At 42.9% G+C, this 25598-nt stretch overlaps 2 protein-coding genes across 5 annotated transcripts in view; one reads left to right on the forward strand and one right to left on the reverse strand.

Annotated features, from left to right (window-relative positions):
- Positions 1 to 5436: 5436 nt before the first annotated feature.
- On the forward strand, positions 5437 to 14827 carry MRPL33 (mitochondrial ribosomal protein L33). The gene is made up of 4 exons (XM_006099848.3): positions 5437 to 5529; positions 6345 to 6363; positions 8208 to 8314; positions 14521 to 14827. Exons 1-4 carry the CDS (start codon positions 5508 to 5510, stop codon positions 14568 to 14570), a joined length of 198 nt encoding a protein of 65 aa, XP_006099910.1. The 5' UTR covers positions 5437 to 5507; the 3' UTR covers positions 14571 to 14827.
- A 1568-nt stretch (positions 14828 to 16395) lies between these two features.
- The window catches only part of RBKS (ribokinase), a 71468-nt gene continuing 62265 nt past the window's right edge, over positions 16396 to 25598 (reverse strand). For all 4 annotated transcript variants that reach the window (XM_006099846.3, XM_014465305.2, XM_023763460.1 and 1 more), the window contains one exon: positions 16396 to 16622. In XM_006099846.3, the coding sequence (XP_006099908.1) occupies positions 16449 to 16622 (174 nt within the window). In that variant the 3' untranslated portion in view covers positions 16396 to 16448. The remainder of the gene's footprint in view (positions 16623 to 25598) is intronic.

The raw sequence follows: 25598 nt of genomic DNA on the forward strand, positions 1-25598 counted from the left end.
GCAGGGTTCCCAGATGACAGAAGGGGCTCAGTTCATATTTGTCAAGGTGAGCGGGGAGCCTCCTTGTGTTAGGAACTCCTGTTTGGGGGGAGTCTGGGGGATGATATAGTGAGATTCAGAAGCTCTGGCCCTCAAGGGACCTAGATGCCTGGGGCCGGCTGACCAATGATCAGAGGAGTGAGGGAAGCATAATAGGTGTGGTGAGAGGAATGTGTAGGGAGGAGGTGGATGGGGTGGGGGGTGGAAAGTTAGCAGAGATTTCATCCAGAAAGGGACCTATACTCAGCAGGGCCCAGTGGAGAGAGATGGGGCTGAAATAGGAGGCGGAGGCCAGATTGTGGAAGGCGATTGAATGCCAACCTGAGGATACCTACTGCACTCAGGTTGAACCTGTTGGTGCCCCCTGGTCTTTCCAGCTTTCAGTCTTGCTCTCGCAGGAAGTCTTTGCTGCCATACTAAGTTGTTCAGGCAGGGGGACCCACTTTTGAAGCGGTCCCATCTGCCTGGAGGTGTCTGAGCTCCTGAAGGTGCCAGTTTTTTTGCAGGGAGCCCAGCCTCCTGCAGCCTCCCTCCCACTGCCCATGAGGGACAGGTCAGGGAGCCAGGATCAGGACTCTAGAGACCAGAACAGTCAGGTGGGACACAGATATGATGGTGGGCTGGACAGTGGTCAGTGGGACCTCCCAGCACATCGGAGGAGGAGAACAGCCTCCAGGTCGTTGGGTTGGAATCCCAGCGCTGAGTTCCGGGAATGCAGTGTTGGCCCATACAACACAGGCCCTGTGTCTTAAGCCCTGCAAGAGTAGGTATTCAATAAATGTGCTCTTCCTCCGTCTGCTTTCCTGGGCTGCGAATCCAGGTGAGATAGCTGTACCTTTTCCTCCCTTCAGCACCTCTCCCGCCCAAAGAAGATGCCGCCCCACCCTTTCAACTTGGGCTGTCGTAATTGTTCTGTACTTTGATAAGGCGCAAAGGGCTCATTATGTAAATTCAGGGGGAAAACCCTCCAAATTATGAATTACATCCGTATTAATAAACATTTTAATTAACACTTACCAACTGCCAACAATGTGTTAGGTGTAAGTAACAGGTGGATGTAGGTGGAAGTAATGAGACGAGAAAGCCACTACTTCATTTCTACTTTAAGAATTTCAAGAAACAATTCAGCCCTAGCCACTCTGGCTCAGTGGATTGAGTGTCAGCTGGTGGAGCAAAGGGTCCTGGGTTCAATTTTGGTCAAGGCCATGTACCTTGGTTGCAGGCTCCTCCCCAGCCTGGACTCTGGCCTTGGTCGGGGCTCCTGCAGGAGGCAACCAATCGATGTGTTTCTCTTACATCGATGTTTCTCTCTGTCTTTCCCTCTCTCTTTCACTCTCCCTAAAAATCAATGGAAAGATATCCTCTGGTGAGGATCAACAACAACAAAAAAGAAACAGTTCATATGCTTATCTCTTCTTAAGAGCAAACTTGTAAATTCTACTGAACTCTGAAACTATCGACAATACACAAATATTTAACTTTGCCATTTCGATGTAAATAGTAATAAATTAACATTTGTATGGTGCCCCTCATTTTAGACTCATTCATTAATTCAATTCATGTATTCAACAGATATTTAATAGATGTAGCAAGCATTGTTCTAGGCACCAGGATACAGCAATGGGTGAATAGGACAAATTCTTGATCTTAAAAAGTTTACATTCTGGTGAACAAAGACAGACAACAAGGAAATCAACGAGTAACATGAAATGGTGATAAATGTTATAGGAAAACGTAAAGCAAGGTGTGTGTGTGTGTGTGTGTGTGTGTGTTAGGTGGCATTTGAGTGACAGGGTTTTCTGATGGCTTAGATTTAGGGTGTGAGAGAAAGAAGTGTCAAGTTGGCTCCCAGGTTTTTTACTTGAGCAACTGGAAAAATGGAATTGCCATGTACTGATATGAGGGAAGCCTTGGGGGTGCAAAGCAGGATTCAGAATTGGATTTTGGACATGTGAGGTCACATAGGTGGTTCAATACACCAATCTGGAGTTTAAAGGAAAGGTTGGAACTGGAGATATAAATTTAGAAGTTTTCAGCCTGTAGATTTTTTTTAAAACTAGGAATGTAGGTGTGACCATCAAGGGAATGAGTGTGGACAGAGAAGAGATCCAGGGCCTGAGCCCTGGGTGTGCCTCTCCTGAGAGGTCTGTGAAGTGGAGAAAGAATCATTGATGAGGTAGAAGGAGACCCAAGACAGTGGACACCTGGACACCACATGAAGACAGAATTTCAAGGAGGAGAGAGTGACAACTGTGTAAAATGACACTGATAGATGCTGAGTAAAAGGAGGCCCCAGAACTGACCATGGGTTTGGTATCGTGGAGGTCACTGGGGGCTTTATAGAGTGGATTCTATGGAGGGTGCGGGAGGAGGCAAAAGTTTGATGACAGACACTCAGAGAGAGATACTGTCTTAGTCTGTGCAGGCTGCTAGAACAAAATACCATAATGGGGTGGCTCATAAACAGCAGGCACTTATTCTTCAAAGTTCTGGAGACTAGAAGTCAGAGTGCAGCATGTTCCAAGGTTCTGGCAAGGCCCTCCCCCAGACTGCAGATGCTGACTTTTTGTAGTATCTTCACATGGTGGAGGGGGTAAGGGGTCTCTTATAAGGGCACTAATCCCATTCATGAGGCCTCTGCTCTCATGACTTAATCACCTTTCAAAGGTCCCCCTTCCAAATACCATCACATTGGGGATTAGGTTTCAACACATGAATTTTGGGGGGACACAAACATTCAGTCTACGCAGATACTCCATAACCTTGGTCCTGAATTATTTCTGAAATGCTGTTTCCTGTCTCTGAGGCAGCCCAGGCCTTAAGTGGTTTTCTGCTCTAGCCTGTTCCTGCTGTTGCTGATAAGGTGCCTATAGGGCTATCTCCTGACTGGACCAGGCCTTTGCAGGCTGAGACATAGTGGGAAGTAAGGCAGAAAGCTCTAGGGCAGTGGTTCTCAACCTTCTGGCCCTTTAAATACAGTTCCTCATGTTGTGACCCAACCATAAAATTATTTTCATTGCTACTTCATAACTGTAATGTTGCTACTGTTATGAATCGTCATGTAAATATCTGATATGCAGGATGGTCTTAGACGACCTCTGTGAAAGGGTCATTCGACCGCCAAAGGGGTCGCGACCCACAGGTTGAGAACCGCTGCTCTAGGGCCTTGGGGGTGGGGTTTGAAACTTCAAATTAGAATAAAGGCAATGGGGCTGGAGAAGAATGTGGCCATTCCTTAGTTCAGACCTTCTGTGACCCGCGGAGTCCAAGGCTCTGAGAACATTCTCAACACGTGAAGCTTTATTTTACACAGTGAGCTCCTGATACAGGTTGCATTTGAATGACGATTCCATGATTTAAAATAAAGCTTAAAATCCACTAAAATCTAATCCAGTGGCTGTGCATTAGATTATGGCTTCTACATATCATCTACAAAAAGGAAGCAGAGTTCAGGGAGTAAAGACTGGTTTCAGGTCTGGGCCAGGGAAAGTACAAGGTTGACCTGATATAGCTGGTGACAGGAAGCAGGGAAGGCAGTGTCTTAAAGAACATTGGACCAGCTTGAAGGGGCTCCCAGTGGCAATAGCAGCTTGGATATGTGGCTGATTTGGGAAAATTTGACTGTCAAAAATATTAATGAACATGGTTGATTACAAAAACAATGAATAAAAATCCATTATAGTGATACTAAAATAATGAAATTACAGAAAGGGGAAAAACCTCTTTGTTCCCCTTGGAAGTGACTCTTACAGAAGTGACTCTTCTTACTTGAATATTAATTAAAGAGAAAAAAGATAGCACGTATCCTGCCCTTTTAGGAGGAACAATAATTCAGTCTCAATTGATAGGAAGCTCTTCTTTATAGAAGAAAACTAGCTAATAAATGAAGAAGGAGTGATATAAGTTAGAAAATAGCTATTGTGTACCCCAAATGTAATTACTGAGTCAGAAAAATGATCAATGGATGCTAAAATCATGAGGAAAGGTTGTTGGGGAACAGGATATTTTCATATGCCAAAATATTACCCTACAGAAAACTGCAAAGAGAGAAAAAATGTCTATTTTTACCATGCGGAGATCTAGAGATCATCCAAGTTAGCACTAGCAGCTGACACTCTGGACCTTCTGATATACTGCAACATGAAGTTGAGAGCATCACCTATGACATCCTCTTGTCAAAAATATTTTAACACGTTAAGCGCCCAGTCGGTCACCGGTGACTGACACTATACTTTCCGTCCGGAAGAAAAAACAGGCTGGGCGCTTAATGTGTTAAGTGGAATCTACTCAAGAATTTAGATTTGCCTTCTAATTTACAGGAAATACAGAGAATAGAACAAATAAAATGACACCATAAAAAGCAACAATCAGACAAATCCAGAATATGGGAGAGTCCACAAGAAACTAGCTCAGTCTCTTTAAAAATTCAGTGTCATTAAAAAGTAAGCAAGGGGTTTTGTTTTAGATTGGAAGGAGAGTAAAGATCTATAACATCTAAAGGTAGTTATTGAACCTTGATTAGATACTGTTTTGTTGAAACCAGGTATAAAAGGCAATTTGAATATGGTGGGGGTATTATGAAACTATTATTAATTTTTAAGGAATGAAAATAGTTCATATTATAGTTATAATCTTATTTTTGAGAGATACATACTTAAGTAATTAAGGATACTTAATATTTAGGGTTGAAAGGTTGTTACGTCTGCAATTTATTTTCAAACAGCTTAGGAAAAACACTATATATATTTGATGTTTATATAAAACACTATAAATATATTTTATACATATTTAACTCAATATACACAGATACATACTATTAACATTTGTTAAATTAGGTATATGGTTTGTTTACTGTACTATGCTGTCGACTTATATATATAAAATGCATCTTTATAGACAATCATGGTGGGGAAACTTATTTTATGGGCTCTCAGCCTCATCCCTGGCATCTGGGTCTCTTAAAAGACCACAGGTAAGTGATGCCCCCTCAGGGATGAGAACTACTGGCCCAATGCCCACATTGAGCATGAAACTGAGGTCTAAAGAGTTGAAATGAGTTTCCAAGGAGCAGAACGAACACTAGAATTCATGTTCCTAACACCCCCCCCCACCCCGCCCCCCGCAGCCATGTCTACACAGGGGCCTCTCATGCCAACTGTACTTCAGGGAGCTGCCTGGAAAGCGCCTAACTCTGACCCAGAAGGAGTGAGCCAGGGCCTGGCGTGCCAGCCCTGAACGCTAACAAAGCCTCCATTAAAAGGAAGGGGACGCCAACACCCCTCACCACAAACACAAAACACCTGGCAAGTACAGCGCACAGGTGGAAGCAGGTCCGACCCCAGGTTTACATCGGAGGGGCGTGGCTGCGGGCCACTTCAGACCGCCTCTTCCGGAACAGGCCTGTGCCCCGGAAGTAGTTTGCTGAGGGACCTTGGGCCGCGGAAGGAGGCTGTGGTGGTGCCATCACCATGTTTCTGTCGGCTGTCTCCTGTAAGTGGGGCCGGAGAACGCGGCGGCGGCCAGGCCTGCGGCGAGGGCGGGGGCAGCGACCGGCAGCCCCCGACTGGCAGGCCCCGGGGGCAGCGAACGGGCGCGCCGGCGGGCGGCTGTGGCTGCGGCCTCCCAGGCCTTGAGGACTACAGCGCCCGGCATGCCCCGCGCGCGTCCTTGCGGGCGAGTGGGCCGCGGCGGCTGCGGGGCACCTCGGGGGCTGGTGGTGCTTCGCAGGGACAGCAGGAGTGGGGACCTTTCCCGCCCTCGGTAGGGGTGTGTCAGCAGAACCACTGGATGTTCGGACTGGGAAAACCTCAGAACGTCCAGTCCATTCGTTCGAATCCTAAAGAGAGGGAAACGGCGTCCGAGAGGGGCAGTGCGTTCCCAGGTCGTGCAGCGGTCTGACTCCCAAGACAGTGCTCTTCCCCTCACCAGGCTGACGGCCCAGCTAGGTTGTCCCCTCCGCCCCCTGGTTAACTTGTCAGACAAGACCCTGTTCCAGTGCAAATGTTTGCCCTTAGGAAGGGGATAAAGGGAGCAGATGTCACTCTAGAAAGGTTTGAAAGGCGGTCCACCTGAGTGTGTGCGGAGCATTACATCCAGAACCGTGTGGGTCTGAATCTTTATCTTCTGTTATAAAATCCTAACCAGACCCCTGGTAGCTGGGCAGTAGTTACCTGAGTGACAGCCCCTGGCGTACTTCGTGACCTAAATATTTTTTATTATTAATGACGGTTATATGAACTTTGCATAAGAAAGATAATAAATGGATATTTTTCTTTTCTCTTCCAACCTGTCCCTGCTACAAAAAGTTGCCAAGAGCAAATCGAAGTAAGTAAAAGTTTTTTTTTTAACTTGTTCATGTTACATTCCTTAGTCCAGCTGCTGCCAATACATCCTTATGTTAAACAGCATTTGGCCTCCATTTTCTAAAAGTTGGTTTGAGGACTACTTACATCAGCGCTTCTCAACCTGTGGGTCGCGACCCCCTTGGGGGGTCGAACGACCCTTTCACAGGAGTCGCCTAAGACCATCGGAAACACATATATAATTACATATTGTTTTTGTGATTAATCACTATGCTTTAATTATGTTCAATTTGTAACAATGAAATTGGGGGTCACCACAACATGAGGAACTGTATTAAAAGGTCGCGGCATTAGGAAGGTTGAGAACCACTGACTTACATGGTGAATTATTTTGGCCCTCTGAACTCTTTCAAAAAAATATTTTTCCTTTTGCCCAATTGACCTACTTAAGTGAGCATTCAAATAATTTACTTAGAAGACCTCTTGCTGTCTTGTTCCTAAGATGCCATCAGAGTGCCCAGCTCTGTTTGGACTACCATTGTATTTTTGTTGCCTCAAATTGAGGACCGGTGGCTGTCTGGAGCCCACTACGGGAGTCTAGCAGAACAGTCTGATTTGATTAAACTATAAAGCCTATTTTAATGAGTTTTATAATCCTTTGCATTCATGGTAGAAGCATTTCAAAAATAGCAAAGATTAAAGAATTCATAATGTACCACAGACTATAAATACCAAACTGTTATCTTAAAATAAATTTTATAGACAGTAACGGAAGATTTGTTGTGTGTTAAAAATAGGAAAATTCTAACGCAGCCTTTGCTTACAACCCAAGACATGTCACAAATCCTCAAGACTAGGTTTTTGTTTTTTTTGTTCTTTTTTTTGGATTAAAGTTAAACATGTATATTGGTGTCCCCTCCACTCCAGTATCTTTTATTGATTCATGTAGCTTTTCCCACAATCCAGTTATTTATGTGAGAATTTCCCACCTCCAGGTTCTGTAGGAATCTCTCATGCTTTCCGTTTCTTTAGAGGTACTCCCTGCCTCTCATGTTCTTTGTATCCTTCTTGTGACATTTGTCCTATATGTGTTGCCTTATAGACCTTCTGTACACACTCACCTTGCATACTATACTGTTCGTTTCTCGAGGGTGCTGATGCAGCCTTAATAGAGTTTTGCATTTCCCATAGTGCTTTCCACAGAGTAAGCACTTAATAGCTTTTTGTTAAATCTTTTTGAGCTTTAACTGCTTTATGTAGGGAGACAAGACATAGGAAAAAGTAACAAACAGTACAACATATTAAAAGGTCCAGTGAGGCAAAACATGAACTTTATGCTTTGGAGGACTATAACTTAAATGAAATATATGAAGAGGGAAAAGGTGTTAGATGTTAGCAATAGAAAAGTTCTAATCCCTTAATTTTGTCCCTTCCTGATTTTACTCTTCCTGATTTTACTCTTACTGCTCATCCCTGGTAGATAGGGGTCTTCTGAGACAGCTATCTTTATGATTTCCAGACCGGCCACCTACAGTTACCAGTACATGTGTATTTTTTCCCCCTCCTGACCTCTGCTCCTTCTAAGAGGTGGGTGTCTGAGAGTATTCCTACAATGTGGTTTGATTTGTTCTTATTGCTTTGGTTAGGTCATTACCAAGGCATTCTGTAATAAAACAAACTTTGGTAATCAAAACCACTGAATTGTGACTTATAGAACACTTAGCCTGTCTTAGAACTGAACCTTCTGAGGGCCAAGGGTTGTGCCACAACTAACACTACTGTATAGGGTTCTCAAAATGTGCCATCTCCTTGTGACTGATTTTAATCTATCTCTTCAGCTTCTAACAGCTTACTTTTAAATCTCAGGAACATTCTGGTGAGAATGGTAAGCCAAGCTGGGACAGGTTTCTCCTTCAACACTAAGAGAAGCCGCCTACGGGAGAAACTGACTCTACTGCATTATGATCCATTTGGTAAGATTCAGAAAAGTTACTCCACAATAAAGTCAAATGCTTTCAAGGCCTGTTGCTCTTTCCAGACTGATGCTGAACAGTGGCAGGTTTTTGGCCCTCTTGACACTAGCATTTATTCAGCCAGTGTGCATTGAGTGTTTACTGTGGTGCCAGCCACTATTCCAGCTGCTGGGATGTACTTCAACACACCACAGGCTCAGTCCCTGCACTTTTGGCACTTAGTCTGATTTGGAAGGGAGAGAGAAAAAAAATGCAAATTATGCTAAGTGCTATGAGAGACAAGCAGGATGCTGAGATACAGGATAAAGTTGTGGAGAGGTGGATCTCAGCGTTAGCTAGGATAGATCAGGGTCAGTCTCTCTTGTAGGAGATAGTTATCCAAAGATCTGAGGTGAGAAACCAGCCATGTAAAGAGAGTAGTGGTATTGCCCTGGAAACAAAGAGTTGAATATCTCGAGAAGGAGAGGGAATGATCTGGGATCATCTGCAAGTAAGTAGGTCCAGGTTTTAGTTCAAGAAGTATCGTTTTTATATATTAATGCAAGAGGGCAGGAAATTTCATTTTCTATTTTATACCATCTGCTAAAATAACATAATAAACAGTACCTCTTACGGTCTCATTATGTAGACGTATTTGTTCAAAAGGGACAAGTGTACCCAAGGCCCGATTGCCTGCTCCCAAACAAGAGTCAGCCCCTGACTGCTGTTGGTGGAAGTCTGTCCCGTTTTGGATTTCATGAGCAGATTTATGCAAATAAACTAGCAAACAAATTACTTATTTGAAAACTTAGGGCCATTCATTTCATTTGTCTGCCCTTGCTTTTAAATAGCCCCTTTATGATTGCTTCTGTACTGGAGCTTTTGGGTTGGTGCACACGTGGAGATTCTGGGAGAGTAACAAGCCCTGAGACGCTGTGAAGCTCTATGCGCCCTCCCCATTCCTTGCGTCACTTCCATCTGGCTATTCCTGCGTTACTCTCTCTAGGTATATAGTGAATTATAGGAGAAAGTTAACTGGACACATCCAGTTGGTGATCAGAATTGGAATTGGTACCAGAATCTTATTTCCCAAAATTAATAATGAAGGCAGACACTTAAGCTACTAATCAACTTTTTCATTAAGAACAAGAACTCATAAACTCTCGCTTCTAGTCAAGGTGGAGTTATAGGGAACGAATTTACCTTCCTGCCTGAAACAACAACTAAGAAAAGGACAATATAGGTCACCAAAGACAGTGATCTCTGGGGAAAAGGAAACAGACTAGTGCTTGTGTATACCCAGACAAAATGGAAAGTTGAATATTCTTTGCTTACCTACACAAGTCTTCATGTCTTCAGATGCTATGAAGCCATCATAACACAAGCACCTGTACTCTCCAGGCAATCTGAATACCCTTTTATAGTTGAGGAATCTGAATCAAGGACACACAGCTAAAACATGGGACAAAACAAAGATTTGAATTCAGGACCATCTGACTCCAAAGGCTGGGCCCTGAACCACTTTCTGTAGCACCTGTTATTGAGAGATTTCACAGGAGGCTAAAACCTACTTACCGCTGCATGACCTCCGGTCGGGCATTAGTGCGAATGCTGGCCGACAGCTACATTCATAGCTGCCTTCAGTTAAGAAGGTCTACAACCATTGTTCGTTGTGCTGCATTCATCAGTGTCTAAGTACAATAAAAATAAGGGCTGGACCAATGTGAGGAGTCATTTTAAAAAGGGCTCTAAGACAGCGGTTCTCAACCTGTGGGTCGCGACCCCTTTGGTGGCAAACGGCCCTTTCACAGGGGTCGCCTAAGACCATCCTGCATATCAGATATTTACATTACGATTCATAACAGTAGCAACATTACAGTTATGAAGTAGCAATGAAAATAATTTTATGGTTGGGTCACAACATGAGGAACTGTATTTAAAGGGCCAGAAGGTTGAGAACCACTGCTCTAAGAAGTAGTTGTCAACTTAAAATATGTGTGAGTTCCATTCTTTAACAGAAATAAAATTCCCTGCTGTTTTTATGGTGTTAACATTTCTGGTCATTCTTTATTATAATAAAAAGGGAGTTAGGGTTGTACCTGATGATTAGGAGTCTGAATTTCAGGATGATACCTTATATAGTGGAAAATTACTAGGATGAGAAACTATGTGTCCTAGTCCATTTGGGTTGCTATTACAAAATACCTCAGACTGAGTGGCTTATAAACAACAGAAGTTTATTTCTCACAGTTCTGGGGCTTGGGAAGTCCAAGATCAAGGTGCCAGCGTGGTCGTTTCCAGTGAGGGCGCTCTCGGTTCATAGCCTCTGCCCTCTGGCTGTGTCCTCACCTGGTGGAAGGGCCAGCAGGGTCAGTGGGGTTTCTTTTCTAAGAACATTACTCCCATTCATAAGGGCTCTACCCTTGTGACCAAAGCCCCACCTCCTAATACCATCGTTTTTTTGGAGTGAGGATTTCAACGTGAATTCAGGGTGGTTGGGACACAGGTATTCAGACCATACATAGCAATATCATTTTGGATTGGTGTGTTTTTCTCCTCCTGATTTCTTTGTATCAGTTGATGTAAACTTAAAGTGATGAGCTTTACAATAAAGTAGAGGCATACCTCGGAGATCTTCCAGGTTCAGTTCAAGACCACTGCAATATTGCAATAAAGTCAGTCATACAAACTTTTTGGTGTCCCAGTGCATATAAAAGTCATGTTTGTACTGCAGTCTAGTAAGTATACAATAGCGTTATGTCTAAAAAAAATTGTACATATGATAATTTAAAATATTTTGTTGCTAAAAAATAAATGCTAACCATCATCTGAGCGTTCATCGAGTTATAATCTTTTTGCTGGTGGGTGGTCTTACCTTCAATTTGTAAAGAACGCAATCATCTACAAAGTGCAGTAAAGCAAAGCGCAATTAAGCGAGGCATGCCTATGTTCTCGCATTTTAGCTCCTATAGAGTTTTTTGGGAACTTGTACAACATTAATAAATGTTGAATAACCTCTGTACTATTTTAAGTATGAAAATGTATTGGAATTTTTATCCTTAGTGTGGAGGTACAGCTGGCTCTGTATCTTGTGGGTTCTGCATCTGTGGATTCAACCAATGCAGAGAAAATATTGGGGGGAGGCAGTTATGTGTTGATGTGTATTATGTAGTTAGGCCTGTGATGGTTGTGTCTGTACTGAACATGTGCAGACTTTTATTTTCTCCCACTCCCTAAACAGTAAAATATAACAACTATTTGCATAGCATTTACATAGTATTAAATATTATTAGTAATCTAGAATTGACTTAATATACAGTATAAGGGAGGATGTATGTAGGTATATGCAGACACCCCCCTATTTTATATGAGGGACATGAGCATCCGTGGATTTTGGTATTTGTGGGCGGGGAGGATGTTCCGAGAACCAACCCCCCCCCCCCCCCCCGGTTATCAAGGGGACTCTGTTAGGAACTTGTTAGATTGGTTTTAAGTTTTGAGATTGGGGAAGGATACAACCATGAACAGGTCTGACCATAAGTTGAAAGTGGGAGAAAAGAGTCATATATAAATTTTAAACAGACGATTAGACCTTTTCTGGTAAGGAGGGGTATAAGCCTTGGCAGCACCACTTTGTCTTTTCGGAAGGAGAGAATGTTCTGGGACATGAGGCTGCTTGGCTTTCTGCCCGCCTACTTGCTGACGCCCTGCAGGCTCGCGTGCTCTTTGCCTTGGGGCCTGCCCATGGCTTAGGGTACGAAATAGCTGGGCAGGTCTCCCAGCATATTTTAATAAATGGTTAGTTTAAGGGTAATGTTTTGTGAGTCTGCTTTATGAAGAAAATCAGCTAAGGAAACAGAAACTCTCAATTGTTTAAGCATTTCATGGTAGACTCTATGGCTAGAAGCAGCCTGTCCTTCTAAACTCCTTTTCCTCACATAAAACTGATCCAGTTTCTGAGGAGGAAGGATTAAAGGCTGAGGCATAAGCTTATTAAATGTTGTTAAATATATGAAGTTTATCATGAAAATGAAAACTTGTCAGTTTTAATTCCTTGGATGACTAAACAAGACAATGTAGACTTTAATTGAAGCAGAATGGATTTAGGTTCAATGTAGGGAAAGAACTTGACAGATTCATTTTTCTATGTAGTAAGCAGCAAATATTTTGACAAAATTTATGTTTATGATTGTGGATAGCAGTGCTCAGCTAGCACGCATTGAGTGTTCACTGTGTATCTGGCAGCAGCCTTGTGTGGGAGTTGGAGTTATCTCTCTCATGGGAAGATAGAGTATTTTGAGAAATTTGCCCAGGGACTCAGAGCAGAGAAAGATGGAGCCTGCGTGCGAACCCAGCCTTTTTGACTCCAGGCCTCCTATTCTTTCTACTACATGGAGCCAGATAAATCTTCCTGATTTTTCTTTTTTCTTAATCAGGACCATCCCCTGTGGTCAGTCTAGCATTTAAGGCCATGAAGCCCCACTGTCACTCCTACCTCTTACTGCCGTTTCTCCACGCCAGATGCCCAAGGACTCTTTTTCTTCTTTTAAAAAAAAATGTTTTTATTGATTTTAGAGAGAGAGGAAGGGAGAGAGAGAGAGAGATAGAAACATTGATGAGAGGGAAACATTGATCGGCTGCCTCCTGCATGCCCCCTATTGGGGGATTGAGCCCGAAACCTGGGCATGTGCCCTGGTTGGGAATCAGCCAGTGACCTCTTGGTTCATGGGTCAGTACTCAACCACTGAGCCATACCGGCAGGGCTAAGGAGTCTTCTTATACTTTTGTAAACTCCACATTGTCTAGCACAATTCTGTGGACTCTAGTATTTATTCTTTGAATTAAGGGAATGAATCAAAACATTTTCATAATAAAGCCTTGCTTTGTTAATCTTTGTCAGTTGCTCCTGTTCACATTTACATAATCTCCTGATTGGTTATCAGGAAGACAAGTTCCTTCTTTTATCTATCTTTTTAGCTCTATATAGAAAAACATGGGGGAATATTTCTTGCAATGAATAATATTGTCTGATAGGAAACTTTTGTTTTCTACCTTTTTATGTTTTGTAGTCTTCCTGGGATTCTGAAGGAGCACCAATCCTACTTATATTTAATATTAGATGATTTGAAATATATGAAAAATATCCCTATGTAATATGTATATTTTATTTTTATTAATTTTGTAGATAAAATTCTATGGACTGGATAATGGTTCTTATCCAGCTGTTCATTAGAATCATGATGGTTTAAAAAATGTAGACTTCCAGTCCTAGCCTAGATGGAAGGAACCAGAATAAGGGCAGGGATTTATTTCAGTAAGCTCCCTAGCTAACTCGTAATCATAGTCAGTTTGGGAATCTCTTATATAGAGTGTCTGTGTTGATTATAGAAGAGGGAAAAAAAAAGCTAAAATCTCTTTGTATGGTAGGGTAAGTGAATTGTTATATCATAGTTTGAGTTCCTGGGTGTATTTTTGTTGTTGTTGTTGTTTTTTTGGCAAAGAAGAATAAGGTGGTGTGTGTGTGTGTGTGTGTGTGTGTGTGGGGGGGGGTTGCGGAGAAGGGAGAGAAAGAGATATATAGAAGATAAATAGATGAAGTTAATGGAGGACTATAGGGCATTATAGGAACTATGAAAACCTTATTGCCTAGCATCTAGTCTTCAATCTTTCATCCGAGCGTTAGCACTTTTGGTTTTGTTTCAGAGAACTGTACTCTCCTATATTTATAATAATTCGATTGTGGTTATAATGTTAATTATGTTACCAAATTAGAAAATCCATATTTGGGGTAGGAAACCATCTCTGGAAAGTACAAGCTTAATGTGTATGTTACTTCTGTCTGCTCAGTTCTCAGTGCCCTGTTTCTGGAGTCCAGCTCTAGTCTGTCCTTGCTTATCCCCTACAAGAGTGGATATCAACTGGGTGATGGCATCAAGTGTTTTCCATCTTTTGCCCATAATTTTCTTTTTAAATTTGAATATTTCACATTCATTGACCTGGGGTGCCAAAGATGCCACTGGTTGGCTGGGCCTTTCCTCTTTTCCTTACCATTTTCTCTGGTCTTCTCTGGCCTCTGGGATCAAGGAGCTGAGCTTGCAAGTCAACTCCATCCCCATGTCAAAGGAAAGTAAAACAAAAGAGAGGGCTCATGATCTGATATATATTTTTATTAGAAAATGGTAATGATACTTAGTTTTCTGCCATAATCCTTTTTTCTCCTCCTGTAGTGAGAGCAAAAGTCCTCTTTGTGGAACAGAAAAAAATACGCTCCCTCTGAACAATGGATTGAAAATGCATTTGATTTATAAATGAGAAGACTGAGGGTGGGGTACTGATTCAGAAATTCTGCAGCATGTAATAAAAGAAGAGGAAATGACACGGCATCTCTGCCTCCTGTGATTTGAAGGCCATTGTGAAGAAAACAATGCAGTGAAAGAAAGTTCTTCATATTAGGACATAAATCATTGCATCCCATTTCTTTATCTTTCTGGATATTTTTATAGCCCGTAATAAAATATATTAAAATAGCCTGTACTATTGTCTCTTAGTGATGTTTTCCCCCACTATTTGAAATTAAAAACACAACTACATTACTAAAAAATAACCATTGTTTCATGTATTGAAAGAACATTTTCCACAGTGAGACTTGTGCAAGAGTTTCCAGGCTGTTCCTCCTTGATTTTCATAGAAAAGGTAGTCAACACTCCAGAGTGATCTTTAAAAAACTCCAGTGCAGTAACAGAGATGGCAGAGGTGAGCAGGAGTGATAAGAAGGGAGCCAGCCTCAGCCTTCTAACACAAAGGAAACCCTGAGAACTATTTTTGATTTGTGCTTATATACTTAGGGAAAATACTGTTGGTCCGTATTCTCAAACTCAGGAATGCAGTATCTATGATTTTCTAGCACAGCTTTGGACTCCTTTATTTCATATATATATAAAATAAGAGATTCTATGTTATTTCTATAAGCTAGAGTGAAGGCTGTGGGGGCCTGGTGTTACTGCACAGCTAACCAGCTTGGAAATTCCACGGACAGTCCCTAATGTTCAGATAAAGACTCCTGCCCTGCCCAGAGCTACGTACTTTCTCACTCAAGCTATTGTTTCCCACAGATTTTCAAAATTGCCCAGTTTTCTTCTTTACTTGTCGAATTTCTGGCTGAAGGTAAGGATCAGCTCATTTTCTGAGCTCCATTTTAAAGCATTTATGTGGGAGAATGAGAGTGCCCACCATGACTACCAGCATTAAGGAACCAATACTGTTTCAAAATAACAATACTGTTTCAAAATAACAGGTGTTCCCTCCCAGGCCCAATCTGTGTCTCCTGAGGAAATGGAATTAGATGTGGATTCTTGCTGAGTCTCGGAGGCTTGTGGCATGATAGTCAGCTCTTTTGTAGCATCTTTTGTTAAAGCTCTGGTTCAAAGCAATAATAGGTGCGATCTTGGCTATTTTTAGATTGGAACTATACATAATGGTGTTGGGTTACAAGAAAAATCTTCCACCTGATCTTACTTGTTAAGCCCAATGTAAAGGGTCTGTGACATGCATGAGTTGCATTTTTAAAAACAAAACAAAAACTTAAATACTGGCTTAACCAGTGACTTGTCTATTTAGCACGTAGGCTGAATGTGGCCCACAGGTGGTGTTTACATTAAAAAAAAAAGTTGCTGACACTTAAACATTCAAAGATTTCAATAAACATCCAAAACTTCTGGCTTCTCTTGCAAAACCAGAAGCTTTGACAACACTAAAGCCAAAGCTGAATATCAGCTGCCCCTTTTAGGAACTGCTTGAGTGGTCCAATCCATAACCCCCCATTCCCTTGTTTAACATTTTCTGCTCTGACTTGACCCTTGTCCACAACCTCTGCTAGTGTTCCTGACCTGTTGCCAGTAGAGTTTGCCAGTTCTCGAGTAGTAGTAATGTTTGTACAGGTCCTGGTCATGCATGGAGTCCTTCTGGTTAGCTCTTGCATGAAAAGCAAGGAAATCAATCATTTAAAGAAATAAATGAAAGCTTGAGGATGACTTAGTAAATGAAAATATTTGCAAAGAAAGGAGAAGAGGACATTTTATAGTAAGCTGCTAATTAAGACTGGCCACCTTCAAGAACATTTTATTTCCAGGTATTTTTATGTTTGAGTTAGTAGCAATCAAAACAAATCAAGTGGCAGGTCCTTCTTGTATGGATAGGATGACTGTGTCCCTGCAGCCTGGACGCTGACTGCTGCGATGAAATTGGATCTCTTGAGCATTTCTTCCAAGGACAGATTTGGGTAGTAAGCCAGGTAGAAGGCCAAAGCTCCTACGAAACTGTCGCCAGCACCCTGCAATTAAAAGTACAGTTGAGGAGATAAGTATGTAGTCATCTTTCCCCCAAACTTGTATTTTTAAAGTATTTAAGTACACGTTTGCTTTAGAATAGATTTAGATTTACAGGAAAGTTACAAGGATATGACAAGAGAATTTCCATATACCCCACACCCAGTTCTGTAAATACATGACTGTGGTATACGTGTCACAACTATGAGATAGTAGCGATATATTATTAACTGAACTCCATATTTGTTTGGATTTCCCTAGTTTTGCTTAATGTCCTTTTCTGTTCTAAGATCTCATCTAGAATCTCGTATTACACTTAGTTATCACGTCTCCTTAGATTCCTGTAGGCTGTGACAGTTTCTTAGACATTCTTCATTTTTGATGACCTTGATCATTTTGAGAACTGGTCAGGTATTTTGTAGAATGTACCTTAACTAGGATTTGTCTGTTGTTTTTTAAAAATATGTTTTTATTGATTACTAGAGAGAGGAAGGGAGAGGGAGAAATATCGATGAGAAACATCAATTGGCTGCCTCCTGCATGCCTCCCTCACTGGGAATCAAGCCCACAACCTGGGCATGTGCCCTGACCAGGAATCAAACCAGTGACCTCTTGGTTCCTGGGTTGACGCTAAACCACTGAGCCACACTAGGCTAGGGCTAACAAATGCATTTTAGATAAATTAAATGTAATTACACAATTTCACTTTGAAAAATCATTCTGGTATTTAACAGCATTCAGGGCCATTTTCCAGTTTTTTCTAGTTTGCTGGTTGTTTTTTTTTTTGGACCCAAGAGCTTTCATTACAAATCTTGAAGCTACACTTCAGCCTTAATAGAGGCCTTGGCATGCAAGACTGTTTTGGTTGCAGCTGCTGTATTTCATGAGCTGGGTGCAGTGCAGTGATGGGTACTAGAGAAGGAGTATAACCCATTGTGGATTAACTGCTAAATAGTGTGGCAGAGTTTATATTTTAAGAAAGGCTTTGAAGAAGGGCTCTGTGAAGAAGGGAGTCCTTATGGAATGAGACAGATTTGTAGAGAGAAGGAAAGCCTGGAAGGAAGAAGACCTAGGAGGAAGGAACAGAGTGAGCTCATGAGACAGTGAATGGCTTTAAGGAAAATGACATTTTCCCTTGTTTACACATAAAGCAAACAATATTAAACTTGCCAAGCAGCAATACTAATGCAGGTATGAATTCCATACTTTCTTCCCTCCCGTTAATGTTTTCTGAGCGTCTAAGCTGTGTCAGGCACTGCTAGGTGCTTTGCAATTGTTTGGTCCTTCCTGAAGGAAACAATAGAGAAAGAGACACACATGGTTCTTGCCTTCCCTCAGGTTACAGCACAGCAGTGCGACAACAGAAAGGTCTGGAGCCAGAGAAATTATGAGTTTGATGGAGAATGTATTATGAAAATATGGAAAATGCCACAAGATATGAAGAGTCATGGCAAACTCTAAGATTCCAAGTTTTAATTCTCACATCATATACAAAATTAAATTCCATATATGAATGTAAGAAATATAACAATAACACTGCCTCTGCCTGAGGCTACCCAGCAGGAGCTATGGAGAGATCTGCAGATTCCTCTTCTTTGTTTGGGGTTTGGAGGTGCCCAGATGAGGCCCAGCTGTGGACAAATGCAAGCTGCTGTGGGGCCTTGGGCCTTCTTTTGGAAGTTCTGGGTCTCTCTGACCCAGCTGCAGTTTGTTAGGTAATTTTCAGATTGCAAAGGGCCAGGCCTTTCATATGCAAAAGCCTCTGCGCACAGCTTGGGTGGGGCGGGGTCTCGGGATCAACAGGGTGGAGCAAGCAGCTACGCTGCTCCTCAGTCCTACCCTAAGAGGCCCCGGGTCTCAGTGTCCTGGTAATCGCTGCAAGCACCTCTGAGAGAAAGTCGCCTCGAGTTCCAACCGATGCCAAACAGTCCAGTTTCTCTCCGTATGAGTCTGGGTCCCAGAGATTCGCCTGGAACTGGAGTTCAGAGCAGTCGGGAGCTTGAGACTCCCTCCCGATTGAAAAAGACAATCATGTCCTCAGTTGCCAGCCCTTTCCGTGCGCGCCTCCGTACCTCTGCACCTCCTCTGAGTCTCAGTGTGCTTTTCTCTTTCCTTCTAGTTGTAGAATTTCCACTCAGCCAGCCTTCCTGTGGTTCTGGATGATGTTTGTTTTGTCTTTTAGTTGTATTTTTTAAAAAAATATATATTTTATTGATTTTTTACAGAGAGGAAGGGAGAGAGAGAGTTAGAAACATCAATGAGAGAGAAACATTGATCAGCTGCCTCCTGCACATCTCCTACTGGGGATGTGCCCGCAACCCAGGTACATGCCCTTGACCGGAATCAAACCTGGGACCCTTCAGTCCGCAGGCCGATGCTCTATCCACTGAGCCAAACCGGTTTCGACTTTTAGTTGTATTTTTGAAGTGGTTGTGCGAAGCAGCAATTTCCGGTGTTTACCTATGCCGCCATCTTGGTTTCTCTCTCTCCCTTTTAATAGCTCATCTTCCTTTGCACTCCTCTTAGGACACTTGGGACATTGAACTATCCTGTGTACAGGCCTACATGCAGTTGGGGACACTTTGGAAACTGAGGGCAGCAACCACATCTCTGTCCCTTCTGTCTTTCTCACTGTGTCACTCAGTGCTTTGCGTTGACCGACCAGTTGGTCCTGTTCCATTGTGTTCTCTTCCAAGGTGGCCAGGTGACCCTCTCTGAACTGCAAGTCACTTTCTTTTGTCATGAACATGGAGGTTAGGTTGCCACAGCCAGAGCTACTTGATAGTCCCATTGTACTGAATCTGTTTATACCACAGGGCTTTCAAGTGCCAATAAATTACTCGGCTGTTGATTCACATCTTCAGTATAACTATTTTTAGACATAGGTATAATTTTTTTAATGGAAAGTGCTTTAAAAGTGGAAGCTGTATTGTATCACTATGATTTTCCTGCAAGTAAAGTACTTTCCAATCAATCATTCTTGGAATAATGGCATCGTTCTCATTGATACAACATGATGGTTTTAACCTTTTACTGAAAATTATTTTTGTGCCAAAGGGGGTGATGGCATAATTCTTCTTTCTTCAACAGAAATACCCATGTGGCTACTATTCATTGTGTTCTCACAATGACTTCCTCTTAAGGAAGAGCTGCTCTTACAGAATGGATGTGGCATTCTGAAGTTCCTGCTCTCCCCAGGGCCTTCACACTCCTGAGTTCTGGGAAGTTCTGGTCTGTGGTACTGGTAGAGGCAGTTCCCTAGGATTCAAGGAGGTTAATTAACTTGCCCAAGGTGAAGATAAAGGTGGTAAGTGGCAGTTAAGAGTGGTACCACGGACATCCGTGGAGATCCAGCAAGAGCAGGTGGAGAAGCTATTTTGGGAGAGAGAGACTGGGCTTTTGACTATTGCTTAAATTTCCCTGTTTCCCCATGGGAAGGGCTTATGTTTTCTGTGGTGATGAAGAATGACAGGGACGAGAGAGTGAAGACCGTGAATCTCTAATGATGTCCCTCTGTATGGGGTCCCATTTTCTGAGAAGAGAGTTGCCCTGGGCAGGGGTGAGGGAAGAACGGGGGGTGCAAAGGAAGCAAAGGTTTTGGGAAAGAATACTTCAGATGAACAGCCAGAGTCCAACCTGGGTAAGGAAGGAAGAGAGGTCATTAGGGGATCAACAGGTCAGAAGGAAATGGAGGAATCTAAGGAAAGTGAGAGCAAGTGTAGGGAAAGAGGTGAGAGAGCTGGTTGTGGTCAGAGTAGGATGTGAAGTTTATTCCCACAGAACTGAAGTAGTGCCAGGTATTAACCATTTCCTGGGAGTCACCATGGGAGTGGGAGGCTGGAGTGAAAGTGAAGAGTCACTGTAGGTGAGGGCATCTAGGAACTATGAGACTTGGTGACGGCTCATCCTACATGATAGTAGCATTGGAATGGAGAGAAAAATGGTGATGTAGATGCCAGAGTCTTAGATAAACAGAATTATCAGGAAAGGAGGTCAAGGCTCTATAAATGAAGTGCATGAACCTCAAAGAGGTAGGAGTCTCTACAGGATGGTAGAGGAGGGTGGCTGGAAGCTTTGGGATCAGGAGCAAAGCTGTATGGGGAGTTAAGGATATAAAGGAGCTTGCTTTTAAGGAATAGGACAGCCAGAAGGCTTAGGTAGAAGGCTTAGGAAGGGGAGAGGCACAGAGCAGTAAGGGATTCTCCTGGGTCCCTGTGTCTCTCACTTCCATTCCATTCCAGAAAGCTCTCTGAATGTTTCTCATCTTCCTTCTTTGTCTCTATCACAGGTCCCTCTTCCTCTCCTACCCCATTGATACTGGTATTCCCTTGGGTTCTGTCCTGGCCCATTTCCCTTCTCATTCCCCATAATTTCTTGAGTGACTTAAATACTATGCATTTATAGTTTAAACCAGTGGTTCTCAACCTTCCTAATGCCGCGACCCTTTAATACAGTTCCTCATGTTGTGGTGACCCCCAACCATAAAATTATTTTCGTTGCTACTTCATAACTGTAATTTTGCTACTGTTATGAATCGTCATGTAAATATCTGATATGCAGGATGTATTTTCTTTGTTACAAATTGAACATAATTAAGGCATAGTGATTAATCACAAAAACAATATGTAATTATATATGTGTTTTCCGATGGTCTTAGGCGACCCCTGTGAAAGGGTTGTTCGACCCCCAAAGGGGTCGCGACCCACAGGTTGAGAACCGCTGGTTTAAACTGTTAAGCATACTCACCATATACAAAGCACAGACTTTTCTCTATCTTCAGATTCATATATCTACCTGTGAGTCTGTTCCACTAGCCTCATGCACTCTAACTCAACATGCCTGATTTGAATCCATAACTACCTGAACACAGACCTCTTCTTACCTTTCAGTTTGTAGCAACTCCACATTGAAAATCTGGGGGTCTTCTGAATATCTCTCTCCCGTATACCTAATTAACCTCCACTTGCCAAGTTTCAATGTATGTATTTCTCAAATCTGTCCTCTCATCTCCATCCCTACTCCCACTGCCCTACTTCCTGGTCACATCACCTCTAGAGGACCACATTAACTTCCTAACCAGTGCCCCCACCTCCAGTCTGGCCCCTTCCAATCCATTCATGACATATGGCCACCTCACTTCCATTCCATTCCAGAAAGCTCTCTGAATGTTTCTCATCTTTCTTAGGATAAAATTTTAGCTCCTCAGCATGGCACACAAGGCTCCATAGTCCACTTTTCCAGTTTCATCTCTTCTTCCTGTTCATGTATTGAACTTTGGGTCTTCATTCACGGAGATACCTTGGCCTCGAGTCCTCCCTTGACTCAACTCAGGTATCAGCTAGGTCAACACATATTTGCTGACTGGCACTCTATTGAAAGCACTGTGTTTCCCCTGAACCCAGGAGCCCGGGTTAGGAACCCTCCTAGAGACTCCTGTCCTTGGCCTTTGGTGAGGAGCACATGCTGTCAAGATGCCCTAGAGGAGGGATGACAATGAGACAGACTTCTGAAAGTCTTAGTTTGTCAAATTCCAGATGATAGAAAAATGGATGAGCTGGAAGGCATGATGAGTATTAAGTGTGGTTCGGGGGGGCGGAAAAAACCCCGTGTGATGAAATCAGGCGGCTACAACAGATCTCAGATGATCTTGCAAGAATTATGTCATCAGGAGGCTTCATTTGTTAGGAATCTCTACCCACACTGGATGATTCATCACCCAAACTGCTGAGGGACCCTACAGTTAAAGCCCTTGCATTCCTCCTTGATGTCTTAACGCATTCCATCTGACAAGTGGATCCCACTTTCTTTTAAAAACTTCTCCCTACACAAAGCCATCCAAAGCCTACACTGTGGACCTGAATTCCTCAGCCAGGCTTGTGGCTTTGGAGGCCAGGGAAAAGGCAGATGGGAGAAACATGACTAAGTCTCAAGCTAATTTCTTCTTAAAAAAAGAATATTGCAAGGGCCTCAGGAAAGGCAGAGGGAACAACATAAACCCACCAGGGTCCCTGCTGCTGTCCACCCCATGCAGGCAGGGCCACACCAGCTGCTGAGGTGGCTTACCCTGAGGCCAGCGTGGTGGCAAGCCCTGCTTTGCTCTTGCTTCCATGTTCTAAGAATGGGGCTTCTGCCTTGTTCCTGTTTGCAGGAGGTTGAGGCATGAATGTGTGGTTTGGTCTGGGAAAGTAAAAGTAATTCTTTGTCCAGGGAGGGCTAGTCATGGACTGGCAGGAGACATGGTGTCATGACCCCTGGGGAAGCAGCACAGAGGGAAAACAAACAAACCTGACTTAAAATCCTGCCTTCTCCCCTCTTCCTTAGCTGTGTCATCTTCTAAGAATGATAACTTCATTATCTTTACACCTACAGTGAAGCCCCTCTCTACATAGCAGGGAACATGTTTTCTCAACGGGGACAATGCAGTAAATGGTTTGGAATGAGACAGATCTGAGTTGGAGCCCTGATTTCGCCATTCTGGCAAGTTATTCAACCTCTCTGTGACCTATGAGGTAGGGCGATTGTAAATACTGAATTAGATAATGTATGTGAAAAGGCCTAGCCCAGTGCCTGGAGCAGAACTGTGTTTAACAAAGGTGAGCTAGACTAGATGGTGTCATCTGGAGGCCCTTTAATAATAATAGTGGGCAAGTATTTTAGCTTTAATGAGCTAATAATGTTTTTGAAAACGAAAGCCCATGACCAGGGTCAGAAGGGGCCAGACAAGGGTTCTAAGGAACAAAGAGGGTCAAGATTCTAGGAGATGATCCCATGGGTCCTAGGGCGAGGGGTTTGTTTATGCTGTGCCTGCCTTGTGCTCCCAGCACAGAGTAGAAGGTTGAGGGCATCCAGGAACGCGCTCGCAGCCAGGAAGAGGCAGGAAGAGGCAGAAGCCAGGCTCCTGTAACTTTTGATTACAAGGGAGGCTGCAGAGTTCTAGCAATGGCCATCTGTATGTGCCAGGGTCTCTGACCCATTCCTCTGAGGGGGTAGGGGAGGTACTTTATGAGGTTATCAGGAGGACATTAGAGAAATGTAAGTGAAGAGTATAAAGGTTCGGAGCCTGGTAAATCTCATGCTCTCATGGTGGGAGGGGTGTGGAGGGGGCAGAGGAGAAGGAACAGAGGGAGAACAATGAATGAGCCTTCTGGGAGGGGCTGGAGGACGGCATGGGAAGAGGGTGACCTGTGCGCTGCCCAGGGAGAGGAGGTGGTGGCGGAGTCTGGAGGGTGGCAGGCAGACTGAACGGATGGTGTGGGGACAGTGTGATCTTGGAGAACATTTCTCTAGTCGTGTTGGAGCCTGAAGTTGGCACTTATCCTAGTTAGTGATGGACATCGAGTCACCTGATTTACCTTCTCCGTGTGACTGACTTCACCACTCACTCAAGTATGAATAGAAAGAGAAAGACCCTGCTTAGACCCTTCGTTCTGTCCAGTGTATGCCTTCTCAATTGGGGCAGATCTCCCCACGGGGGTGAAAATTCATTCTTGCAGGAGGTAGAGGGTAGTGGTGAAAAAAATCTTTGATACAATGATTTGTAGCTTTCCAAAGGGCCACGGTACGTAAACAGATATAGATAGATGGAGAAATAGATAGAACATTAAAGTTTCATGGGAGAAGAGGACAATTAGGGGAAAAAAATCCTAAAATGCTCCTTGGGTTGAGTGGTGACTGAAATGAAGGTTGAGGAACAGAGAAGTAGAGCCTCTTGTCCCAAAGAACTGCCAGTATCCGGGGCTTCTGGTGAGTTACAAAGCCCTAACCAGCAACCTCTCAATTGCAAAGCACACTGGGCAGGGGTTGGTAGCTCCCCGCTTTGTGTCCACTGAGCCAGAAATTCCTACATCTCCCACCCTGTTCCTCTCTTGTTTACCTCCCTCTAAGGCAGCGGTTCTCAACCTGTGGGTCGCGACCATCGGAAAACACATGTAGCATATCAGATATTTACATTATGATTCATAACAGTAGAAAAATGACAGTTATGAAGTAGCAACGAAAATAATTTTATGGTTGGGGGTCACCACAACATGAGGAACTGTATTAAAGGGTCGCGGCATTAGGAAGGTTGAGAACCACTGCTCTAAGGTCTCCATGGCCACCAGTAAGTGATGGGCAAACCCACACCCTGGAATTAGGGCTTTTACAAGGAGATTAGAACTATGTGGCCAGCCTGTCCTCTTCCCAAGGCAGGAAAGTGCAAAGGTTCTCTCCTAGGCAGACAAGACTGAGTGGTCTGTCCGATACACGTACATGAGCTACGTGCTGCTCACACAAGACGAAAGCTCTGTTTCACAGCTCGGATCTGAACATTTCTGTTTCCTCTTATCAGCACATACTTGCATCATAAGGATGAGATCACATCCTTCCCAACCTCAACCTTCCCTAAACAGATTCTTTTAGGAACATCACGATGGACATGAGAACCTCGTTTTCTTATCATTATTGTGTAAGTGCTGCTGATTTTTATTCTAAATAAATCTGTAGGGAACATGACAAATCACTATGTCATAAATGTCAATGACTTTGGCTTTTACCACTAGCCACTTTAATTTATTACATTTAAATTTCAATTATTAGGCTGAGATTGTCTCTTTTAAAGTACTCTTGTGATTAAAAGAAAGAGCAAATATTTTTCTGCCTTATATTTCATATTAATTGAGTATGAAACCACATGCAGGGAAGTTTTGATGTGCTTTTTATTTCTGTCTTTTAAGTAGGCACAATATTTTCCTTGGCTCTACAATTTATTAGCTATTTGATTAAAAAACAGCTTTAATGAAATATAACTCACATACTGTATAATGTGCCTATTTAAAGTATAAAATTCAGTGTTCTTGACTGCATTCACAGGGTTGAACAACCATCACACAGTCTAATTTTAGAAAATTTTGTCCCCCACCAAAAGATACCTTGTACCTGTTAACAGTCACTCCTCATTCATATTCTACCCCCATGTCTAGGAACCACTAATCTGCTTTCTG

The sequence above is a fragment of the Myotis lucifugus genome, unplaced genomic scaffold (assembly GCF_000147115.1).
Source record: "Myotis lucifugus unplaced genomic scaffold, Myoluc2.0 scaffold_285, whole genome shotgun sequence".
NCBI lineage: Eukaryota > Metazoa > Chordata > Mammalia > Chiroptera > Vespertilionidae > Myotis > Myotis lucifugus.